At 34.0% G+C, this 18,973-nt stretch overlaps 1 protein-coding gene across 8 annotated transcripts in view; it reads right to left on the bottom strand.

Moving 5' to 3' along the window:
- Exoc6 (exocyst complex component 6) overlaps positions 1-18,973 on the bottom strand; it is a 261,380-nt gene that overhangs the window by 67,696 nt on the left and 174,711 nt on the right. For 6 of the 8 annotated variants that reach the window (XM_087184918.1, XM_087184922.1, XM_087184917.1 and 3 more), the window contains one exon: positions 3,310-3,451. The exons of the other annotated variants lie outside the window; for them this stretch is intronic. In XM_087184918.1, coding sequence (XP_087041044.1) covers positions 3,310-3,451 — 142 coding nt within the window. The remainder of the gene's footprint in view (positions 1-3,309; positions 3,452-18,973) is intronic. 8 annotated transcript variants of the gene reach the window in all.

The following is an 18,973-nucleotide window of genomic DNA, read 5'->3' as shown; positions in this document are numbered from 1 at the left end:
CAGAAGATTCAGAGGATATATAAGAGCAGTTTTACATATAACTGCCTTTTTTTCTGTATGACCCTGAAACATACTGCCACATACAGCTGTAAGGCTGCTTCATATACACAAGTCCCCAGATGAGAAGAGGAAAAGGAAAGCTGAAATCCAGTTTACATTTAACTTAAAAAGTCATGTGCCTTGGCAAGGATTGAGGTAGGTAGAAAAAGGGTAAACGTTCTCTAATTACATAAAGGAGACGGCTCTAGGGGGCTTTTTCTTTTTTGGTGAAGATACCTTTTCTAATTTGCAAGAAAAGTGACACAATAGACTAGAGGTAACTCTAGCTCTAAAGCAGAACTAGGTCTGTTGAGAGAACTTTATAGAGAAAATGATTTCAGCTCAATGTAATCTATTGACATATAAATGTATTGTAAGGAAACACATTTTATTGGGCAGGGGATTTAGCTCAGTGGTTCCAGCGCCTGCCTGGCAAGCCGAAAGGTCACAAGTTCGATCCCTCGGTACCCAAAAAAAAAGAACATTTTGTGAAGAGTTGTTAATTCCTCAATTGGTTGTTGAAAGACCCGCTAAACAACTACATGACAGGGTTACTTTAGGGAGGATTCAAGGTGGGAGGGCATGTGCATATGCGTGTTTGTGTGCACGTGTGCGTGTTTCTGTGTGTGTTAGTGTTATTACCAGGTGGGGGAGAAACTCAATAATCTTTCAACACCTAGGTTTCTTCATTTGAACTATCTTCTCTGTATCTCAGTTGATTCCCATGGTATTCAGGCCTCTTTTTTTTTTTTTTTTTTTTCAGTATCAAGGATTGAACTCAGGACCTTGCACTTGTAAGGCAGGAGTAGCACCACTGTGCTAAATTCCTGCCCCTATCCAGACCTCTTCTTATCACAAATTTACTATGTATTCTACACTTCCTTCTACCCAGCCAAATTTCTCTTCCCATCCCCCTTTCTTTTCCTATCCTGCCCCAGTATGCAAAAAGCATATGTACTACATTAATACTGAAAATAAACTTTATATTTTAAAACTATGCTCTTCTAGATATTAAAAAAATCCAAACTTAAAATAGGGTGAAAACATATTGTTAATCTCAATATATTTATTGAGAAAGCTAAATTTCATTCTTTTGGTGGGGGGGGGTACTGGGGATCGAACTCCAGTCCTTGCGCTTGTGCAGCAGGTGGCAAAACCACTGAGCTAAATCCCCAGCCCCCAAAGATCAAGATTTTAATTATCTTTTTTTTGTTGTTGTTGGTACCGGGGATTGAAGGGTCCTTGAGCTTGCGCAGCAGGCAGCAAAACCACTAAGCTAGGGCTGGGGATTTAGCTCAGTGGTCTCGCCGCCTGCTGTGCAAGCACAAGGGCCCAAGTTCGATCCCCAACACCAAAAAAAAAAGAAAAAAACAAAAAAAAAACAGTGAGCTAAATCCCCAGCCCATCATTCTTAAATGATTTTATATATCAGTCACTGAAAGTCATGAGTGGGAGACGCGTTATTTCTTTTGCACCAGAAAGAGTATGAAAATCTCTGTGGAAATCTCTTCAATATTTATGCTACATTGACAGAATTTTTTTTTTTTTTGAAAGGAGAACAATGTTAACATTAGAAGTAGTGAAATAAACATGAGCCAAAGATTTTGGCATATATATCACTTTCTGTCATTACAGCAAAGGTAGCCTTTCATAGATAGGCAAATGAACAGAGGGATTTAGACATTGAAGTTACCTAACCAAATAGCAATTTCCATCAATGAGCAACAAGTCTAAATGAGAAGACACAACCAAAATGCCAGGAAAATGTTCAACCACCTAATTATTTTGAGGCCACCATAAAGATGTAATAATAATACAAAATGCTTCAAACTATATTTGTTGAAAGTATTTGTGTAAGGAATGTCAGACTGGAATGACCATGTAACACAATTTTTTAAAAATTTTAAGAAATGTTTCAGCAAGGGTATAGTTCAGTGGTAGAAGATGCTTAGTATGAGGTAAGGGGAGAGGAGAGGTGGGGGGAATCAGTTTCTACATTATTTTCAGAATTAAAATAACAATTTGAAATTAGAAACTTGTAAAAAGAAAGTAGGGCCAGGCATGGTGGCATGTGCCTATAATCTCAGCACTCAGGAGGCTGAGGCAGGAGGATCACCATGAGTTTTAGGTAGCCTGAACTACATAGTGAGTTCAAGGCCAGCTTGAAGTACATAGTGAGACCCTGTTTCAAAAAACAAAAAACAAAAAACAAAAGTGGGGTTTTGGGGGCAAATATTTTTGTAAATAGAAAGTATTATAAATGATAGTTTTATCTTAAGAAATAAAAATTTTCTAATTACAGAAAATTAGGAACACTTTCTAGGAAAAGAAAATTATGGTTTTCCTAGCAGAATACATATACAATAGACACACAAATACTTGATATTTGTTGTGGGAAAAACTGTCAGTCTTGCTTCAGTTTGTAGGCTGTTGATATTTTTTAATGACTTTCTTAAAGAATATATTGTTGCAAATTTTTCCTCAGACAAATATTCTGTAATTTTTCTGTGCCCCACTGATTTCCAATTTGCCAGTGGAGGTGCCTGATTCAATAGTTAATCAGAGATTTTCATCATTTAATTAGAGTACCATTCATTTGAAAGCATTGCTTGAAAATTAGTCATAGCTATGTCCTGTAATTAGTGTTATAATTTAAAGTGTGATAAAACTCATATGCAGAAGCACATATTACAAGGCCAATAACATACAAATAACCAACACATCTTGTTTCAAAGCTGATTGGCTAATGTCAACATCAGATTATGGAATATGTAAATCTGATTACCTAAACAAAATAAAGTGGAAAAATAATGGCAATTATAAAGGCTTGAGAAATCTTTGGGAAAGGGGAACAAATTCAGAAGTTTCATTTGGTATGCAGAGTTTTAAGATTATTTTTCTACCAACTATCTAAAAACTTACCTATAGAAAAAGAATGACAAATTTAGAATAATTTCACTCATTTATAATAAACATTCAGAGAGTCCTAGCAAGAAAGAAGACTGACCACAGAAAGAAATGAGGGAAAATAAACAGTCTTTTAAATTATTTCAATCTGAATTAACACTTCAGTGCCTGTCTTTAGAGGCCTTGAATGTGAAGCTATTTTTTCCTTCCTGTAAAGAAGTTATCCTCATTACAAAGGCTGCCAAACATTTAGTAACCAGGTTTCTCTCCTTTCCAAACTACCCTACTATATAAGATTTTCCCTTATATAATTTTAATACAGACTCCTAGAAATGCATGAGAGTTAATCAATACGGTACTTACATTCACACTGTATGACGTCTAAGTTAAATTGCTGAACAGCTCCCATGCTTATTTGTTTTAACTCACTGTCCAGTAGCATCTGCATTAAGGATGTTGACAGATGCTGGCAGGCTGACATGCAAGCTGTTTGAGCAACTTTCCCCTGTATAAAACAACCAACCAAACCAAAAAACAAATAATCAAACAGATACATAAAATACCACAAAAATTATATACTTAGCATTGTTTTTGTTGGTACAGTAGTGACTACTGGCTTTTGTATCTGTGTTCTGAATGGCTATGTCTTTATATCACAAAAATTAAAATTAATTGTGTTAATTCTCTCATCTTTCACAGAATATATTAAAAAATCTAACTGCTAAAAGGAAAATTAAAATACAAGCTTAAAAACTATTATCTTCAGATTTTTTGAGATATTTCAGATATTTTAAATTGCACATTAAAACATTACATTTACAACATAAAATCACTGTCATACTGACACAACATTTAATCCATACAATTCTCTTTAAGTTCTCCCTTATATACCTAACCAAGCCAGAATGAAGGAAATTAATGGTGTAATTTATTATTATTATAATTTAAACTGTAGCTGAAAATCAAAATATACTTTGAGTTATAAGTCCTAACTTCTACTCCAAAGATTAGCCTGTGGCATAGCTTCAATTACTGATGGGGGAAAAGGCCTGACACTAGTAAGACTTCAAATTCATCTGCAGATCTTGTAGTTAGTTTTAGAAATTAAGTTTTAAACTCATTTGATAATTTAGAAATATATAGTCATGTACACTACAAATTACTGTGGTTTTCTTTCACAAATTTTAAAATATTTTCTACTATAATAAGCACCTAAAACTAATGAAATTTCACTCTTTCACTGTTATGCTTAACTGCATTGTTCCCTTAAAAATAAGTTTCTTAAATGTTTAGCTTCTATAGCTGTATCACAATACTGTATCACTTTTAGTATAAACTTTTTTTTTTTGCAGTACTGGGGACTGAACACAGGGTCTTTGCACTGAGTTATATCCTCAGCCCTTTTTTCTTTTTCGCAACAGGGTCAAAGTTGCTAAGATCTGCAGGCTGGGCCAAAACTTGGGATCCTCCTACCTCAGCCTCCCAAGGAGCTGGGACCTATAAAGGCATATGCCATCATTTTCTTTTTCTTTTTGCAAAACTGGGGATTAAACCCCAGGGTTCACAGATGCTAGGCAAGCACTCTACCACTGAGCTACAGTCCAAATACTTTTTATTTTGAAACACAGTCTCATAAGTTGTCCATAATGACCTCAAACTTGGAATCTTTCTGCATCAGCATGAGTAGCTATTACAGATGTGCACCACTATGTCTGGCTATAAACTGTTTCTTTAAACAGGCTTTGCATTTCAAGAAGAACTTTAAAATATTATAAAGACTTTTAGGTAAAATTTTCCAGCAAAATACTCCTTCTAGGATGGCTATCTTCAACTGACAATTATGCGATCTGGTGATGACTGATTCCTACAGAGATCTATGAATATAGTTTACAAATAATAGCTCTTGAAAAATGTTTTGTTTGCAATGTTTCCATGAACAAATATTTATCCAGTGATATTTCATAATTTTTGTACTCATCACAAAAGCCAATAAAGCTAAAAAATCATAAAAAATATCTTTCAAACATAGCACTATACTAGTACAAAAACGTTTATGTAAGTATTGATGTGAAAGGTAATAAAAAACATTTTCATGATGTTTATTCAAACATTTGTCCTTTAAATTATACATTAAAAATCAGACTATAAACAACTTTTATGAATTAGTCTTTTAGCATTTAGATACTATGCACAATGAAAAACTCAGTATCTGAAATGGAAATGTCAATTTCTCAATCAAAAACTTTAGAGATAAAAGCCCATGCAAACAATATATTTGACAGATACTGATGAACTGCCAAGAAGGAATGTAACAAACAATGAAAAACCCAGCATGCTTCAAGATCCCTCAAACTACAGGAATTAGTTTAGGAGACATGCAGTTCCATTCCTCCAGCAGAATAATATCAATATAAATGGGAGAAGGAATAAAGCAGAAAAAGAAGAAATCAATGGCATGTTATTTAATTACAATGTAATAGGCTTGAGTCTATTGGAAATGTCATTCTGGAACTGTCACCTTGATCTAGTGAAACAATTACTACATTTTAGTTAATGTACTTCTCTGTCAAATCAGCTCCATGTCCTATTTATGCTGCTACTATATTAACTGCAAAAACAGATTAATATTACCATAAATTATTATTAAATTCACTTAATAAGGAAACACAATGAACAATAGAAGTGGTGTTGTTTTAAGGAAAGCTTTAAATTTAACATGGGTTCAGACGCTACACATAATTATATAACAATAGTACTGAAGCCAAAAAAAAATAGTAATAGTACATATAGAGGCTAGTCAATAAACCCAGTGGAAATAGGTAATGAATACACATACATAAATTTAGAGTTTTATTTAAAAAACATGCAATAAAATTCTACTATTAAATATCTTTTGATTAGACATACTAAATACAAGTTTCTTTTTCTCAAAGATAAAAGTTCAAAAGATTTATAAAATATTTTATATACTTTCTAAGTCAAATTCTTTTTTACAGATTAAAATTTCAATTAATAATGTTCAAGGTTCAGATTCTTTAAATTTTAAAAAGGTTATATTTCATAAGATTACACACTATTTTTTAAATGTCTACTTTCTAACAATAGAATGTGTACAAATATTCTTAAATTTTATCTATTATCTTTAGATTAAAAAATTTAATGTTTCTAAAATTTGTACACCAAAAATAAATTCGGTAATTTATTTCTGATGCCTATGGCCCTTACCACATTTAGATCTAACCACACAACCCCTTTTGAACACTATTATTGGTATTCTTAATTTCATTTTCTTAATATCATCTTCTAATATTAAAAAAATCTAAGTATTTATACAATGATCTTTAAAAATTAGCCCTTTCCATTACATGCTCTGGTTTTTTAACATAACAAAGTCAAAAATAATTAAGTGAGAAAACAATCCACATACAATACATTTTAAGTACACTGTACCTAGAAATCACTCCTGCTCTCATCTCAAAAGTTAATTGCAACTAATAAAATTTTTTAACTCTTTCTCTTTAACAACACAAGGTTCAATAAGTAAAAACACCTGCTAAATTTTTAAAGGTAACTAACTTTTTTTTACCCTACTCTAACATTTTGCTGAAAAACAACTTGCAAAGAGAGAAAACCCTTAGACAAACTTCTTATATTTCAAAGGAACTTGTAAAAGAGAATCTGCTGACATATTAGACCCCTTTCGCATTACCCAAAAGCTTTTCTTCTAAGAACAATTGTGGTAAAGAGACATTTGGCTCCCAGGAAATTCCCAAAGGGTCAACCATATGCATCCTTCCATGGCACCTTCACAGTGCTGCTTTCTAGATTCATGTCTCAAAAGCAGCTTTCATCATTTACTTGTGTGTCAGTCAATATGATTTATGGACTGCATTCAGCAAAGTCAAAGCATATAGAATGAGAAATATGACTACAATCTGCTAATTTGTTTTGTATTGAGCCATTTAAGAGTCAAAGACCTGATGTCAGACTGAGACCAGCAACACAATTAACCAGTCGGTGACAGATTCATCCATCCTCCCTGCCAGGCTGTGCCAATCAAAGACAGCATGAAGTGACATTTGGTGAAATCAGTAAGAAAACTCATTCTCTAAATAACCTATGTGAGGCCTTGACTGACACTTTTTGAATTTAGTTTGTGGAACACAGCCACTCTTTATCCAATAGTATTTCACTGCAAGCTGTGAAATAAGGCTTTTAATGCCAATCACAGGAACAATAAACCAGAAACCATCAACCTCATTCTAAAAGGAATCAAGAAAATGCTTACGTTTGTATATCAAGTCAAATCTCCAAAATAACTTTCTATTATAGATTAGGCTACAGATACTCTGTATCCTTTGAAATATCATAAAATAACATGTAATAAAAATAAGGTATTTTATTAGATTATGACCAAAACTTTTGGCTCAAAAGTAATGTTTTCATAGAAATGTTGAATACTTATAGGCTAATTTGGTACTTTAAATTTTTGTTTGAAGTTTTCATTTGTCTCACCATTCTCTTATTTCAGCAGAAATTCTTTGTAAGCACTTTTTGGTGTTGCTTTCATTCTCTCAAGTACATGTGCTGTAAAAATGTGTTCTTGAAATCAAACCCATTCTTTCTGTATAGGTCTATTCTTCCTTAATGATCCCAGAAGAGTCCATTTTCCTACATTTATATCCCCACATAAAAAACCAGTTTTTTACAATTAAACTACTTTTTTTACGTAAGTAAAAAAGAAATATATGGATTCAAATATATAGAACACTATTATTCTTTAAATTGATAATAGGTTTTGTTTTTTAAAGTTATGTCACTAATGTAAAAAAAAATTAAAAATAAATAACTAAATAAAATTTGGCCTATTTGAATACAAAACCTAACACTGGTTAAGTAAACTTATTAATTCTGGTCTTGTTTTTTAGTTATTTAAATTAAAGTAGTAAATTTTCATTTTCTACAAATGTGCTGCTTCTTAGTTTGATACATAAAATTGTTATGAGTCTGAGACTGTCTTTTCAGAGGCAAAAGAGGAAAGAGAGCATATTTATGAATTGGTCAGTCTCCTAAAGAACCATAATGTATACCTTTTAAAATATACAAGCTGAAGGATGGAGATCTTTCAGAAAATGTAGAGTTAAGTACTAGAATTAGAAATAAACTCTTAATTGAAAAATAAAATGCCTAGCTGAAGTGTAGACATTTTAAGAGAAATATATTATTCTTTCTTCTGGTTTATATACGAACCACTAAAATTTAACTATGTGAAATTACACCTTGCTCAAATGTAAAAATGTTATCAAATCAGAAAAAATAAAACATTACCATAGAATATGATCATTTCCCCAAGATGATTTCACAAATGTACAAGTATTCCTTTACCTAGAAGATATATTTTAATCCATCTTCTGAGTAAACACTCTATAACATGGAAATGTCTCCAATTCCCAGTAATACAGAATGGGTGAGTTATAAAGGTTTAAATATCAAGATGAATTCCTCTAGAGTTTTAGTGACTTTTAATACTATCTTGAAGACAGGCTGTTGAGGTTATGCCAACAAATTCATAGGTCTCTCAAAATGTACTCACTACAACATCCTCAACATACCTCTTTTCTATTTTTATACTCACTTTCTATCCTGACGTTAGCACATCAGTGAACCATAATCCTCAGAGAGGATTATTAATCCTCCCATCCTTCCCTCTTGTGCTATTTTCCCTCCTTCTAACAATTCCCATTTATAAGAATGTAAAACAATAACACAAATATTTGCTCTTGGAACACATACAGTGGGATGGGGGGCTGCTGGGTAGAATATAAAGTTGAAGCAAACATTTCTCCCAAAGTGAGAAAACTTCAGGACTACCTATAGTACATGGTACATTTTTGCTTCTTTCAAAGTGTATTTGTTATGGTTTAGAGACAAATGTCCCCCCAAAGTATCAAGTATTCAGAAGTGGGGCTTCTGAAAGATGAGTGAATTATGGGGATGGTATAGTTGACTTACTGTTATAAGGCAGGGCCTAAGAAGATCGCTGGATATATGACTTTGAAGGGTTTATTCTTGTCCCTGGCTCGCTACCCTCCCCCTGCTCTTTCTTCCCCTCCACCCCTCTTTCTGGCTGCCCTGGGTTGAGGACCTTTTTCTCCACCATCTCCACCATCCCCTCTCCCAACCTGTTTCTGCCTTGGAGCCAGCTGACTATTAATTATCGACTGAAACTGTGAGCCAAAATAGATTCCTCCTTGAGGTTGCTGTTGGGTATTGTGTCTCAGCAAAGAGAAAGTGACTATGACAGTCCTTATCCCAATCACAGGGCTCATCAAACTTCAGCAGCCTTTTTTTGAACACTCTTTTGAACATGGATTTAGATAGCAGGTTGTATACAAATTTTTAGCTTTCTGGAAGGAATCATTGCTGCTGTCATGGCAGTCCCACAATATCTCAAATTCATCCTAATTTTAATAGGCAGAAAGAGTAAGTTCTTGCAGACATGTATGGCATATCTTTGCAAATTACTCTCCTTTTGCTTTTAAAGAATCAACAGAGGCTTTTAATTTCAATGCTCCATCTACTACACTAACTTCCATAAAACATAGAATGACAACATTATAGCTTTCATAGAATTTCCTGGGTTAACGAAAAGGAAGTGACTAGAAAGTAGTTTGCTGGCTGGGAATGTGGGGCACACCTGTAATCCCAGCACTTGGGAGGCTCAGGCAAGAGGATCACTGCAAGTTTAAGGCTATCCTTGGCTACATAATGAATTCAAGGCCAGCCTGGACTATCCAGCAAGACCCTGTCTCAATTGCCGTAATGAACTTCTTCATATACTTGTATGAACATGCTTCTTTGGTGATACTTTACTCTGCAAAGTCTAATCTCTTAACTTTTTGAATTGCAAGTACTTTTCAGCATCTTGGCCTGTGGCATTTTCTGTTATCGCTACTGACCTGCAAGCATCCTGTAAATACAAATGTGCCATTAGCTCTCTCCAAAATAGTTCCCTACTTACACGGATAAATAAAAGAAAAAAACGGATGTTCTTCAGCACCACCACACCTCACACGGGAAACTTCTAACACCTTTCTCTACCATCTCCTTTTTACTCAGGGATTTGACCTCCCTTTTGTCTTTTCTACTCACAATAAAACATAATTTCAACTTAAACTATCTCTTACCCACATATTTTAGTCCCTTTTCTTTTTCCTTCATTTCAACTTTTGCCCACTTTAACTCGGAGGAGAAAGTATTATATCTCCTACTTTTTTTCTCCCTATCAAACAATAAAGGCTAAAGGAGAAGATATCATTTGAATTCCTTCCTAGGCCTTTGCCATTCCTACCTACAAAAACTCAGGTAATTTTCTAAACATAAATTCTCTGTTGCCATCTGGTAGTAAAACTGCCAGTTCTACACTTTCACTTGATCTTAGTACTGAATCTTCCTGTTCAAGATGGTACTTTGCTCAGAAACCCTGGACTAAAGATCTATTGACTAGTCTATTTCATCTCTAACTCTGGTAGAGTGAAGATGTATAACTGTGTATATGTATGTATGCACACGAGTATAACACATATACATATATTCAGTCTAGACTGAAAAATATTGTTTCAATTATTTCCACTTATATCCCTCTGATCTGTTGCTTATGGGTCAGGTCTTGAATTCTCTATCCAATCCACTGACTCCCTACTAAAAGTTGTTTCCTTCTGGACCAGGGATTTAGCTCAGTGGTACTGCCGCCTGCCTCACAAGTGCAAGGGCCTGAGTTTGATATCTGGTACCAAAAAAAAAAGGTGTTTCCTTCTAAAAACCCTTCTCTTATTACTGTTTCTTCCAATGAAGTCCAAAGGGCAACTAAAATATTTTGTACAATGTCTAATAGCACAATTACCTAAGTATGCTATGGTACATACATATATAAGCCTTATAACTTACAAAATAAATTTCTCACCAAGACTAATCAGAATTTAGCTGAGATACAACTTAATAAATGTCCAAAAGGAATAAAGTTATAAAATAGAAGCATGTTCATTTTCAAATAAGAATTTTTTTTGCAATTTATTTCTTGCAACAAAAAATTGTTTTATAGCATTAACAAAAAGCTTAAGAAAATAAATTCTATTTCAAATAGTAGCCTTTGACTGTTTTAAACTTTTTCATTTATATTTTCTCTCAAAGCTCTTCAACTTTGCAATGATACGATGCTAATGATACACTGCCAATGGTTTGTTTTTGTTGATTTTTGTGTACTTGGAATTAACTCATTATAATAGTAAGGAAATAGGTATCAAAATGTGTCATAGAAATACCAACTTAATATCATAGAAAGAACTGTCCAATACAAGTAACTTTTTTCAAAAAGACTGGACATTTAAGTATCAACCTCTTAAAACTCCTATCACAAATTTATCTAAAACTTATTGTAAAATCTGTTCCTGCCTTCTTAAATAGAGGAAAATTGAGTGTGAGTTTTTGATGGTAGAGTCAGTTTCACTTCTGAATATCACTTCTGTATTTTGAATATATACAGAGTCCACCAAAAAAATGTATATATACTCAGCCATTTGCCATACTAATAAATGTTTGGAAACTAATGGCCACCACTTTAAGGAGTTCTTATAATTGTAGAATCCAAAGGTAACTTGTATTAATCTCATGATGTCTCAATAAATTTAGTATTAAAATATTTACACAAGTTTTTCTTTTCCTGATGTATACATTTTTTGGATATATATATTTCACCAGCAAGAAATGTTAGCTAGCTTAGTAAGTACTAATAATTACTATATTAAAAGAATAAAAAGGCCAAGTGAAACCATAAGGTCCTGTCTCTTTAACAGAATGAAGTATTTGTCCCTAGTGTTGTTGCCACTGAATTTATAGTTGAATCAGAACTATGGTTTTAATTATTGTATTATTCTTTTATGGAGATATGCAAGGAGTAAACATGCAAATTATTTCTAATCAGTATTGATATCACCTTTACTAAACAATGTTCAGAGAGATATTTTTCAAATGTCTGCCAAAGAATAAGACTTCAAACTTTCACTTCAGAGCTACAAAGTATTCCATCTCCAACAAAAACATTTCTTGATTCAAAAAATTTATTTTGGTAGTATACTTTTTATATTCTTTATACAAACAAGAAAATGATGGCTATACAGTCCATTTCTTCACCACTTCTTTCATGTTTACTTCAAAAATGTTTGTCAAGAACTTACTCTGTGTAAGACACTGTGTTAAGTGCTACAGAAGATTCAATGATTAGTATGGTTCTTGATATAAGGGATTAAACTCTAATGGGAAATAAAACAAGTTTTAAAATAATAATTGTTCCGCCTGGTGTGCAAGCACAAGGACCAAAGCTTGATCCCTGGTACCAAAAAAAAACCAACCATAATAATAATGATAATAATTGTTAGGATTGTACAGAAAGAGCATTAGAAAAAGCATAAATACTCTTAGAAGCACATAACAGTAACAACTAGTAGTTTTGAGAATTTATTATATATCAGGAAATTTCCTAAATATGTATACTATTTTACTTAATTTGTACAAAATTTGTGGGGTATATACTCTCACTGATACCATTTTACAGATGAGGAAAGACTACAGAGAGTTTTCTAAAGTACTGCACTTCCACAGATGTACCCTCATATTAATTTATACAATCAAATTCCAGATAATCTTGACTGTTTCAGCAAAACTACTAGTATTGTCTTCAAACTTATGTTTCCATAAATATACCAAGGACACTACCAAAATAATTCAAAGTTAATTTAAATACTGAAGAGAAAAATAAGCCTGCGGGAAGTTCCTAATTTTCTAATTTACATGCTAGCTTTAGCTTGTCCTGCTCATCAAAATGGCTGCATAATCACTGCTATTTTTCTGAGAAGGAATCACCAAAGGCAATCAAATAAAAAAGGAAAATTATTTCAGTAACAGGAGAAGCAGTATTAGAGTAGCAAAAGAAAATGCACTATAAAGCAAGTTGGTTCTGTGTGTTGCTATAATTTAAAGGCATCAATTTACCATATATATGTGATAAAAATTTTATTTTAAAGATTTTTATGAGTTTTCACTTCTGCATTAAATTTTTCTCTAAACTTTTGTCTATCTAATCAAGCTTTCTAGTCAGCATTGAGCTTTATCAGTTTCTAAATATCTGCTGAACAGGCAAATTTAGTAAACACCAGTTGTTTGACAGGGTTCTTTGCTAGAAGAGTATTGCTTCTCAAACTTAAACAAACAATACAGATTTCTAAGCTACAGAGATTTCAATTCAGTTAGATTTAGGGCCAAGCACTAGAATCTAAATAGTGAAAAAGCATTTCTTCCCACAAATGGCTTACTACAGAAAGAAAATTGTAGTAAATATATTTATCATCCTGAAGATGCTTAAAAAGGCTAAGTCATTATGTTCTCACAGTCTGTTAATGTAGCTTAAAATAAATGATTTAAGAAATAATAGCTTACTAAATTATCTTATAAATAATGCTATAAATGTTAATTTCTCCCCTAAGGAGTTAAACAGCAAACCTAAGTAAAACCCAAATCACTAGTCTTAATTTCAATGCATATAAGCCCCACTGAAGTTCTTTACTAATTATGTATCACTGATGTATTCTTTAAAAACATTAAGCATTAATTAAATATTAATTCTTTAAAATAACAAAGATTAACTAAATTAAAATGTCCTTACTTTCTAATTTTTAATTACATAACTTACTTTTAAAATTTCAATAATAAAATATGTAATACTTAAGCACTATTGAATTTTTTTTTAAGAAAAAGATACTGACATAACAAAGTACCCTTTACTGGTGTTCTGTTTGGAAAGCCACACAGGGCAAAGAACAGATTAGGCTGTGGTTGCCAAACAGAATGTAAACATTAATAACTAAAATAAAGATAAAAATAAAACTGTACTAGATGCAAGAAATGATAGCACAAAAGACAGGGAGGCTAATACATTGATGTTACATGGAGAGAATTAAAATAATTCTTTTTTTGTTGCTTTTTAAAAACTAATTCTATTGGTACACTTTGATGTACATAATGATCACATTCATCAGGGTTTGTACCTGTATATGATAGATCTTGATTCTTCTTTTTTCCCCCCACTCCTCCCCCCACCCTTCAAGCCTTCTTCCCTCTCTTATTTACAAAAGCTTTGTTTTCACTCTTCCCTCAATTATTATTTTTCCTTTTCCCTTCCCTCTGTCCCCTCCCTTGTTCTCCTTCCCATTTGAATATTTCCTTCCTACTTTCCAATCTCTATCATCAATTTTGGTCCTTATTTACACTCTGTTTCTCATGCAAGAGAAACAATGCCATGTATAAATACATGTATCTAATTTATTTCACTTAAAAAGTATGGTCTCAAGGTGCATCCACTTTCCTAAAAATGTTTCAAGTTTATCCTTCTTAATAGCAGAGTAGTACTTCATTATATACACATTTTCTTTCTCCATTCATCCATTGATCTTGTTTCTAAGATTTAGCTATTACAAATTGTAGAGCTGTTAAAAACATAGGTGTGCATGTATCATTGTGGTATGATTCTTTTCATTCTTTCGGAAGATACCAAGAAGGGCAACAGTTGGGTCAGATGGAACCTCTAGTTGTAGTTTTTGTGGAATCTCCACACTGATGTCCCTAGTGGTTGCACCAATTTACACTCCCATACACAGTGAAGAAGGGTTCCTTTTCCCCCACAGCCTCACCAGCATGTTATTGGTTAATTTCTTTCTGGAGATGGAATTTCAGTGTTGTTTTAATTTGCATGTCTCAAATGACCAGTGATGTTAAACATTTTTTCATATATTTATTTGCTGTTTGTGCTTCTTCATTGGAGAAGTGTCTATTCATTTCAGATGCCTATTTTTAGATTGGGTCTTTAAATTTGGAGGGTCTGATATTTTGAGTCCTTCATATGCTCTAGATATTAGTCCTTTGTCAGAGGAATAGCTGGTAAAAAAAATTTTTTCATTCTGTGGGTTGTCTCTTCACTCTGTGGGTGGTTAATTTTGCTGTGCAAAAGCTTTTCAACATGATGAATATGATGAGATTACAATTGTTGATTCTTTGTAATATTTCCTGTGTGATTGGGGTTTTGTTTATAAAGTCTGCCTACACCTATGCCTTCAAGAGTTCTACCTATTCTATCTTACAGCAGATTAATGTTTCTGTTTTAATATTTAGACTTTTGATCCATTTCACTTCTAGTTTAGTGCAGGGTGAGAGATCTAGGTTTAATCTTTGGCTTGTGGAAAGCCAGTTTTCCCAGCACCATTGATTAAAGAGGCTCTCTTTCTTGCAGTGAAGGCATTTGGCCCCATTGCTGACAATAAGGTAGTGGGCCTGGGGTTGTTTCTGCATCTTCCCTTCTGATCCATTGGTTGCATCTGGGGGAAGAGCACCCTGCTCTGTTATCTGAGCAGCCCACCAGATCATAACTCAGCCCTCGATAGTGGGCCCGGACTGCACAACCATTTGGAGCTCAGCAGCCAAAGTTGTCAGTTCCTGTAGAAAGGTCCCCTCCTGTCCAGAATCTTTGTTGACCCTGGAGGGCCAGGGTCAAAATATTGGCAGTTGGGCCAGGGGTTTCGCTCAGTGGTGCCGCTGCCTGTCTCGAAAGCGGAAGGTACCAAGTTCGATCCCTGAAGCATTTTACTCCTTCAGCTTCACATGTTTTAGAGCTTCCATGATTGTTCAAAATGACCTTTTCAATGTGAGAGAAAGACAGCCGCCATGTCTCTCCTGCACTTGGAGAAATCCATCCTGAGGGGCTGTGAGGAGCGCGTAGCTCGGGTGTCGGATTCCGAGCCCCTCTCCCTGCGCCGCGTCCTTCGGCTCCGGGGACCCCCCCCCCCCACGCCGCCCCGTGGGTCCAGCTCGCTCCTCCGTGGGGCCTGGGGCTTGGGAGGCAGGCAGGGGCAGCCCGAGAAGCAGCCCACGACTGTCCTCGGGCACCAGGCCTGACTGCAGCCCCGTGCTCCCCCACGGTCCAGGATCCACCCGACTGAACGGTCACAGCCATGTCTCCGGGACTGGGGGGGGGGGGGGGCTAAAATAATTCTCTTATAATTTTGTGTTTGAAAGCAAAAAATAGATCTTTCTGGGAAGAAAACATTTAAAATTAAAATAGTAATCAGATTTGTCTACAAACATAATGCCTCTAGAGTAAGCACAGAAGCTTAGACTATGATTAAAGATAAACAATGGAGAGTTTCTTTTAAAAAATCAGACAGGGGTGGGGGTTGGGGGGGATTTAGCTCCGTGGTGCCATGGCACCTGCCTGGAAAGCCCAAGGTTCTGAGTTAGGTCCCAGGTACAGGGAGGGGGATCAGACTGGGCAAATTTATCATGTAAAAATCTTTCATTTACTTCTAAAAAAGTAATCATTTTTTAGTATATACATTTAGAGAAACTGAGTTTAGTATAAACATTTGGATAAACTGAGTTGCTTCTGTGAATAAACACATGTGAAGAAATAAAAAACTCATTGCCATTTACTTATTATATCCCTTAGTGGTTATAAATCAATAAAATATCTTTATTGAAGCAAGCACATGATTAGCATTTATGACAGAAGGAAATGTTAGCTGTTTTTTCCAGAAAGAGACCAATGCTGGAGTCTTTGGGTAATAAGTTCACAGTAAAATGTTAACTCAGTTCCACTGGCAGTCATAGAGAATGACTAGATGTTCGGGATGTGCAAAAATTTATTTTATTTATACTCATATAAATGGAAAATTAATGTCTAATGTTTTAAAAAATTTCTCCTGGTTTTAAATTTTCTGGCTTATATAAAACCTTACCTCAAAATACACACTTAAATCTCATGTCAGAAATGCACAGAAAAAAATGACTTCCAAAATATATCATACAGTTATTATCCTTTGACAGGATAAATTTTGTTTTATTCTCTACACTTAGCTATATTATTATAATTTTTTTTTTTTTGGTACTAGGGACCAAACTTGGGACCTTACGCTTGCGAGGCAGACGGCGGCACCACTGAGCTAGATCCCCAGCCCTTATATTATTATTTTTAAAGGGGTTATTTATACATTTGAAGTAGTGGAGACAGTCAATTTCCAAGGGTATTAACTTAGGAATAAAGTAAGTTTTATTTCACACAACCACATTTCATAACCATTCATTGTAAATACTGCAACATAAGCTAATATAGTTTACAATTAATGTCTTTCATAATTAATATGTAACTTTTAAATGGACATATCATGTAAAGGCATAAAATTGAAAATGAAATCAATTTAAAAATACAGACACAAATATGACAAGAAAAAAGTCGAAAAGCACTATTAAGGGCCTTAAAACTCTAACAGAGTCAAAGAAGACAAAGCTAACATTTATTAATAGTACCAACTTTATCCCATGTACCCTTCCAGGCAAGTTTTCTATATTATCAATTTAATTCATCCTGTGAAAAACCTACAGAAAAAATGGATTATATTCATTTTGTAGAAGGGAAGAGGTTCAGAGAGGTTAAGCTAGATCCTACAGCTAGTAAGTCACAAATCTAAAATTCAAACATAAGTCTTTCTAATTCTAGAACCAATCCTGTGAACCTCCTCACTTCAGCACCTGGGTCCTCAGAAGCAATAAAAGATTAAAGAGTTCTAAATGAGTCATAAAAAGGCAAGTTCCCTTGAGACAGACAACACATTTAACAAGTCAATTTAATATTTGGGGGAATGAAGTAATAATTGTAATTACTATAAACATTGACTATTTAGCTTGATTTAGAAAACATTCTTATGCAGCAGTGATAGGGATGACAAAAACTATTCAGTAAAGCTAATGGTGGAGGTTTTAAGCTGAAAATGTTCAAACGCAGGTTGTTACAGAGTTGGGGAGGTAAGAAAGTTAGCTAACTTTTTCCCAGAAAATCTACTTCCTGTCCAATTTTTCCACTATTGGCCAACATTTGCACTATTTGTAAGAGTAACTCTCGGTTTCACAATTTCCATGGACTTTTAACTTGTCCCATTGCTACTGAACACTGCCACAGTGAAAGACAGGCAGAGGGGCCAGTACTAGATCCATTACTTAACTTCTCAGATCTGTAAGTGGGACAGTTAGTTCTGCTTCAGATGATTGACATGGGACTGAATGTGATTTAAAAATATTTTCTAAATATTCTTTTGAGGGTTGACGAAGTCCAGAATTGGTCCCTCTCTACCTGAGTTCAATAGTAAACTCAAACGAAGAAATCATTTTCATCTTAAAACATGTAAATAAAATGGTGGCTTACATAATGCCATGTTTTGCTTAGAAAAAAATACATTTAGTAAATTTACTTCTGTTCTTTGTAAGAAAACAATCTAGTTGAATATTTTCTACAATTTTAGGGTTTCAAAGTATTAATACACTAGACATAATACAATTACTCTATCAACTATAGTTAAAGTTTGTCATGGTCAATAACTATTTTTGCTTGGAAATTTTGCTTCTAGTCCATCCTCGAGTAAGAATATAATGTTATGGGGGCATTTTTTCTTTTCTTAGTTGTTAACTACTATTTTCTTTTAATTTACTCATGCCCTGTATTTACTGTTGAATTTGTTGAGCTATGCTGTATAAAATTTTATTTCCTTTATGGAAAAACCTACGTCAGATGACATAAAAACCCCAAATGGCCTATGGTAGACTCACTAAAACCAAACAAAATGTTATTATAGACAAGATGAGTGATCTGGCTAGACCAAGGAATCTGTTTCTCAATGTCATCAGGGTATATAAGAAAGTAAGATTTCCCTCCAAGAGGTTAGCCTTCTGAGATGTGGCATTTACTCCAAACATTTCTAACATATAATCTCTCCTAATTTTCTTCCATTTTTCCATTTTCTACAAAATTCCTATCACCTCATACCAACTTATGATATTACAACATAACATTCCAACAGATATTACAACATAAAAACACAACATATGTATGTCTGCATGTATGTGTATTTGTTTATTCTTAAGGACTGCTTTTGGC

The sequence above is a fragment of the Heterocephalus glaber genome, unplaced genomic scaffold (assembly GCF_053883595.1).
Source record: "Heterocephalus glaber isolate CG9 unplaced genomic scaffold, H.glaber_assembly_v1.0 deba00001497, whole genome shotgun sequence".
In the NCBI taxonomy this organism is placed as follows: Eukaryota; Metazoa; Chordata; class Mammalia; order Rodentia; family Bathyergidae; genus Heterocephalus; species Heterocephalus glaber.
This window is presented reverse-complemented; position numbering and strand designations above follow the sequence as displayed.